This window comes from Oncorhynchus kisutch, linkage group LG2 (assembly GCF_002021735.2).
Source record: "Oncorhynchus kisutch isolate 150728-3 linkage group LG2, Okis_V2, whole genome shotgun sequence".
NCBI classification, from domain to species: Eukaryota; Metazoa; Chordata; class Actinopteri; order Salmoniformes; family Salmonidae; genus Oncorhynchus; species Oncorhynchus kisutch.
In genome coordinates, this window is record NC_034175.2 from 40746130 (window position 1) to 40758836 (window position 12707).

Sequence of the window (12707 nt, forward strand, 5' to 3'; positions counted from 1 at the left end):
AGCTTCAAGTTCCTCGGCATACACATCACTGACGATCTGAAATGGTCCACCCACACAGGCAGTGTGGTGAAGAAGGCGCAACAGCGCCTCAGCAACCTCAGGAGGCTGAAGAAATTTGGATTGGCACCTAAAACCATCACAATTGAGAGCATCCTGTCGGACTGTATCACCGTCTGGTACGGCAATTGCACCGCCCGCAACCGCAGTGCTCTCCAGAGTGTGGTACGGTCTGCCCGAAGAAACACCAGGGGAAAACGACCTGCCCTCCAGGACACCGACAGCACCCGATGTCACAGGAAGGCCAAAAAGATCATCAAGGACAACAACCACCCGAGCCACTGCCTGTTCACCCCGCTATCATCCAGAAGGCGAGGTCAGTGCAGGTGCATCAAAGCTGGGACCGACAGACTGATAAACAGCTTTTATCTCAAGGCCATCAGACTGTTAAACAGCCACCACTACGCTGCTTCCACCCGGTTACGTAACACTGCACCTTAGAGGCTGCTGCCCCATATACATAGACTTGAAGTCACTGGCCACTTTAATAATGGAACACTAGTCACTTTAATAATTTTGCTTTACTCATGTCATATGTATATACTGTATTCTATTCTACTGTATTTAGTCTTTGCCACTCCGACATTGCTCATCCTAATGTTTATATATTCCTTAATTCCATTATTTTAATTTGAGGTTGTGTGTATTGTTATGTATTGTTAGATATTACTGCACTGTTGGAGCTAGAAACACAAGCATTTCACTACACCCGCAATAACATCTGCTAAACATGTGTATGTGACAAATAACAATTGATTTGATTTGGATTATCTTGTTGTTTGGCAGTGTCATATAAATTGTCATATAAATTGTCATATAAATTGTCATATAAAAACAGTGCTTTCTTGTTCAGCTTTTTGTGTTTTGTGCAAAGAACTGATACAATCCGAGTGTTATGTTGGCTTGCTTAAGTTGAAATCGAGCTCTCCCTCTCTTTGAGGAGGCTTGTTGTGAGGGGGTTCTTGACTCCCCGCTCCGTGGGCTAGAAGGGGTTGTTTGAGTGGGGGGCAGGGTGCAGTCTGGGACACAGAGCATTGTGTATGAAGGTTGCGCTTATGCACTCCAATCCCATCTCTTCCCCTCTCTCCTCCTCATCTCCTTGACTCTTCATCTCTCCCCTGTCTGTCTCCCCTTCCCTGGCTCTGAGCACCGTCTGAACTATAGAGCTGCATCCCTCTCTCTCTCTCTTCTCCTCCCACCCTCTCTCTTTCTCTCTCCCTCTCCCCCCTCCCCCCCTCTCTCTCGCTCTTCTCTCCTCCCCCTCCCTCTCTCTCAGAGACGTAGATATGGTAATCGCAGTGGGAGAAATGAGGTCGCGTGTGTTTAAGAAGCCCTATGTCAGGGGCTCCGCTTCATATTTTAGCAGGGAGGGAGCCAGAGTGATGGGAGGGAGTTAGGAGACAGTACATGGGTATGACAGAAACATTTCCTTTCTCAACCTGAGGTAATATGTATGTTGCGTTGCAACGGACAAGGCTTGCTTCCCAAATGGCATCCTATTTTATTACAATAACAAAATGAACGATTGATTGTTTCTCTGGCAGGTGTGTGCTGAGACGCAGCGGTTCGAGAGGCTGATGGAACACTTCAAGGACATGGACAACAACATCGACTTTATGGTACACGACATTTCCACTGGACTAGCTATCGATTGCTAGGCTACATCGTATCCTTAAATCACAGACCCTGTCGCTTGCCATTGAATTAATTCTATCATTAGCCAACCACGCGCGCGGAATCCTCGCCAACTCAGTTTGTTTTGCCGCAGAGTTCCTACTAATATGTTTGAATAGAAATGGATGAGGCAGCATGCTGTGTGGTGTGTGTCAACAAAATACATGCTTTATCTAAATGTGCCACACTGCCTTCGCTCCGAGGCTCCCCATTGGTCCGTGTGTGCATGAGAGTCCAACCAGTCACAAGTCAACTCTGAGCCATTTGGTAGCGGGCCAGTCATTTGACACAAGCACGAAAGCAAACAGATTTGTCAGACGGGGCCTGGCGTCTCTCACACAGTCGACTCTGAGCTTCTTAAGGAAGTCCATTAAGACAGTATTAGCAAGGAGAATGCACTGACACGTTGACACTCCACTGCGCACATTAGACTGAGGAGGTCGTGTCCCAAGTGGGACCCTAATTCCCTGGTCAAAAGTAGGGCACTGCGTAGGGATTTGGCTGCCATTTGGGACACGGCCTGACGTGACTCCCTGCCCATTTAACAAGACGGATGCAGCCAGATCATTTCCATGCACACACTTATTTACAGGCCCTGGAGTCTGTGCATGAGTCCCAAACAGCACCCTATTCTCTTTAAAGAGCACTACTTTTCACCTGGGCCAATGGGGCTCCGGTCAACAGTAGTGCACTATATAGGGAGTAGTGTACCATTTGAGACGTACGCTACATGCGTCCCCCTGTAAATGCATTGGATGCTTTTGGTTTCGCTTGGTGTGAAATTCACTCTGTATGCTTTTCTTAATGTTTGCCGGTGCCTGTAGGTGGCGTGTATGCAGTTCATCAACATCGTGGTCCACTCGGTAGAGGACATGAACTTCCGGGTTCACCTGCAGTACGACTTCACCAAGCTCTGTCTGGACACCTACCTGGATGTAAGTCCTCTGCGTAAATAGCCAAGTTATCGGCACTTGTGTGTATTTATTCCTCGTTATTCTTTTTCTACTATTTTGTGGAGTAAGCATTTCGCTGTCCGTCCACACCTGTCGTTTTTCGAAGCACGTGACAAACACAGTTTGATTTGATCTGAGGTACAGTAGATTTATAGACCGCAAATATATAAAGAAGCTGTTCAACAGTGGGGTATATGGTAACAACATGGATCTACGCGTCATAGGCGTTTCGCTGACTCTTCCTCTCGCCTCTCCCGTCTGTCTGTGTAGAAGCTGAAGCACACGGAGAGTGACAAGCTGTCGGTGCAGATCCAGGCCTACCTGGACAACGTGTTTGACGTGGGCGCCCTGCTGGAGGACGCCGAGACCAAGAACGCCGCGCTAGAGCGCGTGGAGGAGCTGGAGGAGAACATGTCACATGTGAGAGGACACGACAACCATGCACAGACTTCCTGTCTCCATCCCTTGACTGCTCGTGACGCTCTGCACTGACTCTTGCCACCCCACATTTGACACTTTTCACTAACTCACTCCACCCGTCCCTACTTTCTGAATCCTCAATTGCTCTTTCACCACTTCAGTCCCATCTCTTCGCCCCCCTATAAGAACCCAGTCTGCCCTCTTCTAGTGACTGTATCTAGTCTGTTTTGACGTACTGACTATTATTTGATGCCGTACAGATGGCAGCGTGCTGCGCTGCACAGCAGTGTCGGAGAGGGATCTGACAGCATGTACAGTGTGCCTTTAAATCTCTGTCACACCGGCTTTCCATCACATGCCTCTCTCTCAAAGGCCCTTTAGATTAGTCTCATGCTTTCAGTTAGCAGTCGTCAACACACACACACACACACACACACACACAGAGAGACACACACACTGCCCAATGGCCTCTGGGCCTCCTAGCCTAACTCTAGAAAAGTCCACATTTTTGTTCAGATCAGGGTGTCCACAAACTCCAGAGGAAGGGCATTTGACATGAATGCTTTGATGGCTAATGTTTCCTTAGAGTGTCACAGCACATGGCTGATGTCAAATGATGCATGATTTGCACACACACACACCTTCTATGTAATACACCCCTGTGTGATATGACCTGCATACATGTGTGTTAAGGACTACAAGCACTTTTATTGGGTTGTGACTAGTGATGAGCACCAGTATCGATCATTCGATATGATATTGTTGAGCAAGCCATATCGGGATACCGGTGTATCCGTCCCGTTAGCCTACACTGTTATGTACAAAAGTGTACATGGCTGTTCCTTCATGCACAACACCCTCACACAGTTCTCTGTGTGTCCATGCCACGTTGAACCTTGACCTTTGCTCTCCCAGATGACGGAGAAGCTGCAGGACACGGAGAACGAGGCCATGTCCAAGATCGTGGAGCTGGAGAAACAGCTGATGACGCGCAACAAGGAGCTTGACTCGATCCGGGTGAGACTCACTCCCCTACAACTCACCCCCGTTGCCTAAATCAACGGGGGGGGAGTGAATAACACTATTAGACAGACACAGGTCAATCATTCTCAACGCCTGTTTGTATCGAGCTTCTAAGGAGTGCTGATCTAGGATCAGGTCCACCCCGTCCGAGCAATCTTATTTATTGTGATCTAAAAGGCTAAACTGATCCCTATACTGTGAGTCAGCGCTCCTACTCTGAGATGCCTTCATAGTAAACCGCCCCCTGGTCTGCGTACATACATTGACATCTCCGTTCCCCAGGAGGTGTACAAGGACGCCAACTCGCAGGTGTACACGCTGCGGCGGATGGTGAAGGAGAAGGACGAGGCCATCCAGAGGCAGTGCAACCTGGAGAAGAAGATCCACGAGCTGGAGAAGCAGGGCACCATGACGATCCAGAAGAAGGGCGACGGGGACATCTCCAACCTGCCCTCGCCGCCCGCCCCCGGGGGCCCGCTGGTGGCTGGCGTGCCAGGGGTCTATAACGGGGGCACGGTCAGCCCAATGGGGTCGAATGGGGTCCCGGGGATGCCCGCGCCGCCCCCTCCTCCTCCCCCACCGCTTGTGCCTGGGTCGGGTAGGTGGAGTTCTAGACCAATCCCGTCCTAGTTTACTGTTTAGTCCCAGACGGTAGCTAAACAGTCTGGATTGCTAGTTTCACAACACGCCCTTACATTTTTTGCTGTTCTGGCATTTGAGTTGTGACAAACAGACGCAGAGGCAGAGCTGGAGAAAGATAGCCGAGAGAGTGAGCGGGAGGGAGGGAGAGAGCACTTGGCATGTTGTCCTCTCAATTCCACGCTTTGTTTCTCTCTTTTTCATTCCCTTTCTCTTTTCTCTCTCTCTCATTCCCTCTTCTCTATTTCTTTCCCTCTCTTCCAGTGCCAAATGGGCCTTTGGCTGGTCCCACAGCTCCTCCCCCTCCCCCGCCGCCCCCTCCTCCCCCTCCTCCCCCCGGCCCCATGGAGGTGTCTGCTCCCCTGCCCCCGCCTCCACCCCCCATGGCCCCCCCGCTCCCGGGCTGTGGATCCCCCACCGTCATCTTCAATTCAGGGTTAGCAGGTAAGGTCCTCACACTCAGACGCCGCCCACATGAGAGACTGCCCCTGCGTCTCAAATGGCACCCTATTCCCTTTGTGGTGCACTGCATAGGGAATAGGGTGCCATTTGAGACGCTCACTATGTGTGTGGATGTGGATGAATCACACTGTAGCAGACAATGGAAGATGTGTTTTCATGATAGGCTTTCGTTCTGTCGATGTGTGCTGGCGGTGTCGGCTATCAGCGATCTCAATGACAACCCTCTTTCGATGCATTTATGAACGGTCATTATCAAGTGTTCTCAGCCCTTATCACAATAGGTCACTGAAAGGACACCCGTGTGCTCTCCACTGCTTCTAAATTCACTGTCTACGTCGACAACGTGTCGCCTCACTGACTGAGCAGTCTGTCTGTTTGTGTGGGTATGACTGACAGCAGTAGAACAGGAGCCAAGCCTCCTGAGATCCTCTAGGCCTTTTCTACCCTGCTTTCCTCCTGTCACAGCAGTCCTCCTTGATCAGTGTGTCCGATGCTGTTTGCTCAAAGCTATTTCAAGCTGCTTGACTTCCTGGATATCAGGGCCATCTGGACACTGGGTAGCCATGGGTGACTCAGAGCTGATGGGACAGCAAGTCCCTGACTGGCCTCCTCCTTAACCGGTCACTCACCTCCCTAACCTATCACTGCAGCCTTTGACCAGTTGATACAGAGTTGCAATGTAGCACAAGATCGTTACAGAATTTGACCGGTCACTATGAATATGTGACTCTTGTCTAAAGAATCTACCATGTAGTATGACAGTAATAGCATTAGTACACGTTGAAGTATAAAGCTTGTTTTGAACACACAAAGGAATGGTTGGTTTGGTCTAGTGGGGATATATTATTTGACTAATCCCTCTTTCTCTCTTCAAAATGGAAGCACAATGTTATTGTTATTTTGTTCTCAATGATTTCTCTGGTTGTTTTCTCTCTACTTTTGTTTTCTGCAAACCAGAGGGGCCCATCAAACTGTTCTGTAGGTTTTCTCTGTCATGTGGTTGTGTTTTACCCCCCCCCCCCCACCCCCCGAGTATTTGGAAATTGTATTTTTAGTCTCAACCTCAAATGTGAAGATGGACGCACACGCACGCAAGAAAGCACAGACACACACACACAGAAGAACAAGGTTCACGTAAAGAGATGGCCACTCATGCCCTAGGCACTACATTGATATTCTTTTAGTCTAGCCAAGAATGAAATTGGACTCTTTGTTTCATGCATTCTCTTTGAATTCGCTGACGACTGTTGGCAAACTCCCCCCCAAATATTCTTTACTTTTCACTGCTGGACTGTAGAAGTCTTGGGCACACCAAAATATGAAACAACAGTCTCCCCACAAAACGTGGACCACAGTACATGGACACCTGGTAACAGTCATTTGTCAACATTACGGGATCCTGAAATGCTGGTCCTTAGCCTGCTAAATGTAATGGGACGAGACAAGGTACAGTCTGACTTAGTCTTGACAGTTGGGAAAGCACTGAAAATGCCACATTTCCAACTCCTGCATGGTCTCCCTGTTGTACTGTAACGTGTGTGTGTGTGTTTTTTTTTGTGATGTCTGGTAGTGTCTGTTGTTGTATGCTGAAACACATTGACGTGCTGCTGCAGGCAGGCTGATGGTGATAGTAAGATAGGAGAGTGTTGCACAGGCCTGGAATGCCCTGGTGGTCACACTCTCCGGTCCTAATCCTTATCTCTCTGCCCCGCCACCGGCGGTACCTCTGTCAGTCTGTCTGTGCCTCGTGGCATCACGAGTATGGTCATAATCCTAGTCTATAAAAACATAATCTGCTGCTGTGCCAGGGATGACAAGCCTGGCCATATGCACATTCAATATCATAGCTAACTCAATCTGGTGTACCCCAAGGCTCTATTCTGGGCCCACTACTGAATGCAACATCTTGGTTAAAAAAAAGGTTAAATCAATAAACTGTAGTGGCTATGGCTAGCAGTACAGAGCTAGCCAGGGCACATCAGGCCCTGCTATGGAAATAGCTGTAGAGCACCTCTCCAGCTTTCTCTGTGGGATTTTAATGAATGGGCCCTTAAGCCTCCTGTTACAGCAGAGGGAGGAATCTCCATGTGTGACACCACCTCCAGTCACATAAAATCCTGGGTACGTCCCAAATGGCAGCCTATGCCCTATATAGTGCACACCTTTTGACCAGAACCATACGTGCTCTGGTCACAGTTAGTGTTCTATAAATGGAATAAGGTGCCATTTGGGATGCCGACCCTGTCTACCCCTCCGTCACACGACCGTGCACTCTGTGTTTGTAAGCGTGATGATGGACATGGCGGATGGAGTGCTTTACTGAATAATTGATCTGTGTTTCGCTGTGCAGCCGTGAAGATTAAAAAGCCCATCAAGACCAAGTTCCGTTTGCCCGTGTTCAACTGGGTGGCGCTGAAGCCCAACCAAATCAACGGCACTGTGTTCAACGAGATCGACGATGAGAGGATACTGGAGGTAGGGAACCCTCCACTCGCCCCCACGTGTATGCACTTCACACTCTGACCTACTATTAAAGCTACGATGGTCTACCGCCCTTCAAACAACGTGTAGGCCGCTCACCACAGGGCAGGTTGCTTACGATTCAAACCTTCTCACTTGATGCACTGTACTGCTCACTGTGCTTCTACGCCTGCATTGCTTGCTGTTTGGGGTTTTAGGCTGGCTTTCTGTACAGCACTTTGTGACATCAGTAAGAAGGGCTTTATAAATACATTGGATTTGATTTGAAATTTGATTTGATTTGATGTGTGTCTTCAACCTCAGGACCTGAACGTGGATGAGTTTGAGGAGATGTTCAAGACGAAAGCCCAGGGCCCGGCCATCGATTTGATCATGAGCAAGGCCAAGGTCATCCAGAAGGGGCCCAACAAGGTGGCACTGCTGGACGCCAACCGGGCCAAGAACATGGCCATCACCCTGAGGAAAGTGGGAAAGGCCCCTGAGGAGATCTGCAAGGCCATCCAGCTGTAAGACACAATGGCCTCTTCAGGTTACGTCCCAATGGCGCCCTATTACTTATATGGCGCACAACGCTGGTCAAAAGTAGTGCACTATGTAGGGAATAGGGTGCCAATTGGGACGCAATTTCTTGTTGTCTTCTTTACCTATGTAGTTTTATAAATGAGGGTCCATTTGGTTACGGTGGTGTGCATGTGTGTGCTTGTTAGCCTTTATTGGCAGGTTGTGTCTGCATAGTGTGTGTGTCTATGTCTTCAGTCTGCATATTAACTGTTAACCCCACCTCCCCCTCCCACCAGGTTTGACCTGCGCACCCTGTCGGTGGACTACGTGGAGTGTCTGATGCGCTTCCTGCCCACGGAGAGCGAGGTGAAGATCATGCGTCAGTACGAGAAGGAGAGGAAGCCCGTGGAGGCGCTGACGGACGAGGACCGCTTCATGATGCACTTCAGCAAGATTGAGCGGCTCATGCAGAAGATGACCATCATGGCCTTCATTGGCAACTTCTGCGAGAGCGTGCAGATGCTGACGCCGGTGAGGGCCGGGACTCCATGGATGTGCCCCAAATGGCACCCTATTCCCTACATAGTGCATTCCTTTTGAACAGAGCCATATGGGCCCTGGTCAAAAGTAGTGCACAAAATAAGGATTTGGTTCAGGTTGTAGGTGACTGGAGAGGAGGATTGGCTTTTTTTGAGTTTGACTTCTCCTCCTCTTCTCTGACTTTAGTTCTACTTCCTTCTCTCTTGTTCTTCCCAGCAACTCCATGCGGTCATCGCAGCATCTGTGTCAATAAAGTCCTCGCAGAAACTCAAGAAAATTCTCGAGGTAAGCGACTCGTTGCAGAAATTCTATGCGTCAGAAATATCCTACGCTGAACAATGTGTTGAAAATATTGTTCCTGGCTGCCTTCTGTGTTGTTCTAATATGCTCTTTTTCTTCAGATCATCTTGGCGCTCGGAAACTACATGAACAGCAGCAAACGGGGAGCAGTATACGGTTTCAAGCTACAGAGTTTAGATTTGGTAGGAGATTATTTTCTCCCGAATGTATTGCTAGTGCATGACGTGCTTTAGGATTGCTACTAGTCCACTACGTAGGCCATAGGGTGCCGTTTGGGACGCAAGCACTGTCTTCACACATTTTTTTTTTACCCCCCCCCCCCCCCCCCAGCTACTGGACACCAAGTCGACAGACCGGAAAATGACTCTGCTGCACTACATAGCCAACGTGGTGAAGGAGAAGTACCAGCAGGTCAATCTGTTCTACAACGAACTGCATTACGTGGAGAAGGCCGCAGCAGGTACGGTTCACCGTGGAGCTCTGTGTGATTGCAGCGATGAAGGGCTGACGATGCTACAGCAGATCCTAGTGTGGGTCCCAAATAGCACCCAGTTCCCTATATAGCGCTACTACTGTTGACCGGAAGTCGTGCACTAAAATAGGGAGTAGGGTGCTGTTTAGGACATGCCACCTAAATGATGGATTTGGACAGGATTGTAGCCTATCTTTGGTCTGCAGGCATTTCCATTGCGCTGTATCCACAGCCATCATCTCAGAGAATGGGTGATGATGTTGTTCACTTGTTGGGGCTCCTCCACGCTGTGTGTTACTCTAGGGAGATGTGCTGTATGGCCCTCCTTAATAGGGAGCGCGCCGCTTCAAACTGTATCCAATTCTGCGTGCGTGTATCTGTGTGCGTGTGTGTGTGTGTGTGTGTGTGTGTGTGTGTGTGTGTGTGTGTGTGTGTGTGTGTGTGTGTGTGTGTGTGTGTGTGTGTGTGTGTGTGTGTGTGTGTGTGTGTGTGTGTGTGTGTGTGATCTCAGTGTCATTAGAGAACGTTCTGCTGGATGTGAAGGAGCTCCAGCGGGGAATGGACCTGACCAAGAGAGAGTACAGCATGCACGGTCACAACACCATGCTCAAAGACTTCATCACACACAACGAGGGCAAGCTGAAAAAGCTGCAGGACGAAGCCAAGATCGCGCTGGTAAACCTCACCTCGCTGAATTTGTCATGTGCAATTAAGGCGACGCTCACAAGGCATTTATACATGATATTCTTCAAGAATCAATGGTTATATGTCATTTATCCAAAAGTTTAAAAATGCATTTACCAATCCCAGATTGCCCCTTTTTATATAGGTTTGATCAAACTATTACCTTTATGATCGACAGATCAACAAATGCAAAATGTGCTATTTGTCTCTGACAGGACGCCTTCGACGAGGCCGTCAAATTCTTCGGCGAGAATTCCAAAACGACGCCCCCGTCCGTGTTCTTCCCGGTGTTTGTGCGCTTCGTCAAGGCCTACAGGGTGAGACTGGCATTGCTCTCTTACACACCCGTCATGTCCCACACCCACACACTACGCAGGGCGCTGGTACGGCTGTGTGTTTGAGCCCTCTGTCTAAATATGTGCGTGTGCGTGCGTGTTCTGTCAGCAAGCGGAGGAGGACAACGAGCAAAGGAAGAGAGCAGAGCTTATGATGATGGAGAAGCTTCTGGAGCAGGAGGCCATGCTGGACCAGGAGGACCAGAAGGTAGGCTCTCCTTCCCCCTCCCCCTCTTCCCAGAAGGTAGGCTCTCCTTCCCCCTCCCTTCTCCCCCTCTTCCCAGAAGGTAGGCTCTCCTTTCCCCTCCCTCCTCCCCCTCTTGCCAGAAGGTAGGCTCTCCTTCCCCATCCCTTATCCCCCTCTCCTCCCTCCTCCCCCTCTTCCCAGAAGTTAGGCTCTCCTTCCCCCTCCCTTCTCCCCCTCTTCCCAGAAGGTAGGCTCTCCTTCCCCCTCCCTCCTTCCCCGCTTCCCAGAAGGTAGGCTCTCCTTCCCCGCTTCCCAGAAGGTAGGCTCTCCTTCCCCCTCCCTCCTCCCCCTCTTCCTAGAAGGTAGGCGCTACTTCCCCCTCCCTTCTCCCCCTCATCCCCCAGGACTAATAATGGGAGGATCATCTCCTGCTGGTGGGGCAGCTATATTAGGTACTGCAGACAGACGCCTAGTGTGTCACATCAAGTCAGTATCAGCAAGTATATAGAACCAGTTAGTAAACCAACCAGTAAATAGAACCAGTTAGTAAACCAACCAGTCAATAGAACCAGTTAGTAAACCAACCAGTAAATAGAACCAGTTAGTAAACCAACCAGTAAATAGAACCAGTTAGTAAACCAACCAGTGAATAGAACCAGTTAGTAAACCAACCAGTAAATAGAACCAGTTAGTAAACCAACCAGTAACTAGAACCAGTTAGTAAACCAACCAGTCAATAGAACCAGTTAGTAAACCAACCAGTCAATAGAACCAGTTAGTAAACATAAATAGTATATATAATATAGACAGTATAACCTTTCTAGTGGACACATTAGGGACCAGCTTGTACAGCGGAGTAAAATACGATGTCGAGGATTCACACAGGGACATCGTTATGCCATTTGAATAGTCAACCAAGGTGCCTATGATTTGAGACTCTGTGTGTGTGTGTGTGTGTGTGTGTGTGTGTGTGTGTGTGTGTGTGTGTGTGTGTGTGGTCTCCCCACCAGTCTCCGTCCCATAAGAACACCCGGGGCAGGAGTCAGCAGCAGGAGGTGATAGCTGAGCTGAGGAAGAAGCAGGTGAAGGATACGGGCAGCCGCCACGTCTACGAGGGAAAGGACGGAGCCATCGAGGACATCATCACGGGTAAATAGGACCGGGGGGCCAATCACCATCAGTTCTACATATCACACACACCTTACTTATATACGTGCACATAAATACACGCATACACGTGTACACACGCACATTCATGCGCACACAGGTATACACATCTACAAACACGAACACACACGCAGGCAGGCCTGTGCAGAAGAAGCTCTCCCCCTGCTCTAGTACGGCTAGCGTGGTTAAGACACAAACTTACACACCGGGCGCTCTGCATGCAGGTCCTCTCCTGTGCTCCAATCCGATCATTAACACTGGGTATCTAAACCGCTAACAAGTACCTCTTAACTCTGGAACTGATTGAACTGTCAATCCGAAAGGCTTTACTACACCTTGATCCTACGGTAGAAACATATGCTTTGACCATCCAGCTAGACTAACGTAGACACTCGGAGCCGGCTCAAATGTCCGTAGGATCATTATCCGCTATCCCGTCGTAGCTTTGTAGCAATTAGTAATGTCTGCTATCCTGTCGTAGCTTTGTAGCAGTTAGTAATGTCTGCTATCCCGTCGTAGCTTTGTAGCAGTTAGTAATGTCTGCTATCCCATCGTAGCTTTGTAGCAATTAGTAATGTCTGCTATCCTGTCGTAGCTTTGAGGCAGTTAGTAATGTCTGCTATCCCGTCGTAGCTTTGTAGCAGTTAGTAATGTCTGCTATCCTGTCGTAGCTTTGTAGCAGTTAGTAATGTCTGCTATCCTGTCGTAGCTTTGTAGCAGTTAGTAATGTCTGCTATCCTGTCGTAGCTTTGTGATAGTAAGGTCTGCTATCCTGTCGTAGCTTTGTAGCAGTTAGTAATGTCTGCTATCCT

At 49.1% G+C, this 12707-nt stretch overlaps 1 protein-coding gene across 4 annotated transcripts in view; it reads left to right on the forward strand.

Annotated features, from left to right (window-relative positions):
* LOC109865899 (formin-like protein 2) overlaps positions 1-12707 on the forward strand; it is a 77041-nt gene that overhangs the window by 56518 nt on the left and 7816 nt on the right. For all 4 annotated transcript variants that reach the window (XM_031794313.1, XM_031794318.1, XM_031794321.1 and 1 more), the window contains exons 10-25: positions 1602-1676; positions 2556-2666; positions 2955-3104; positions 4020-4121; positions 4410-4725; positions 5031-5210; positions 7579-7703; positions 8013-8215; positions 8507-8741; positions 8967-9035; positions 9152-9232; positions 9381-9510; positions 10034-10197; positions 10422-10523; positions 10651-10749; positions 11739-11877. In XM_031794313.1, the coding sequence (XP_031650173.1) occupies positions 1602-1676; positions 2556-2666; positions 2955-3104; positions 4020-4121; positions 4410-4725; positions 5031-5210; positions 7579-7703; positions 8013-8215; positions 8507-8741; positions 8967-9035; positions 9152-9232; positions 9381-9510; positions 10034-10197; positions 10422-10523; positions 10651-10749; positions 11739-11877 (2281 nt within the window). The remainder of the gene's footprint in view (positions 1-1601; positions 1677-2555; positions 2667-2954; positions 3105-4019; positions 4122-4409; positions 4726-5030; positions 5211-7578; positions 7704-8012; positions 8216-8506; positions 8742-8966; positions 9036-9151; positions 9233-9380; positions 9511-10033; positions 10198-10421; positions 10524-10650; positions 10750-11738; positions 11878-12707) is intronic.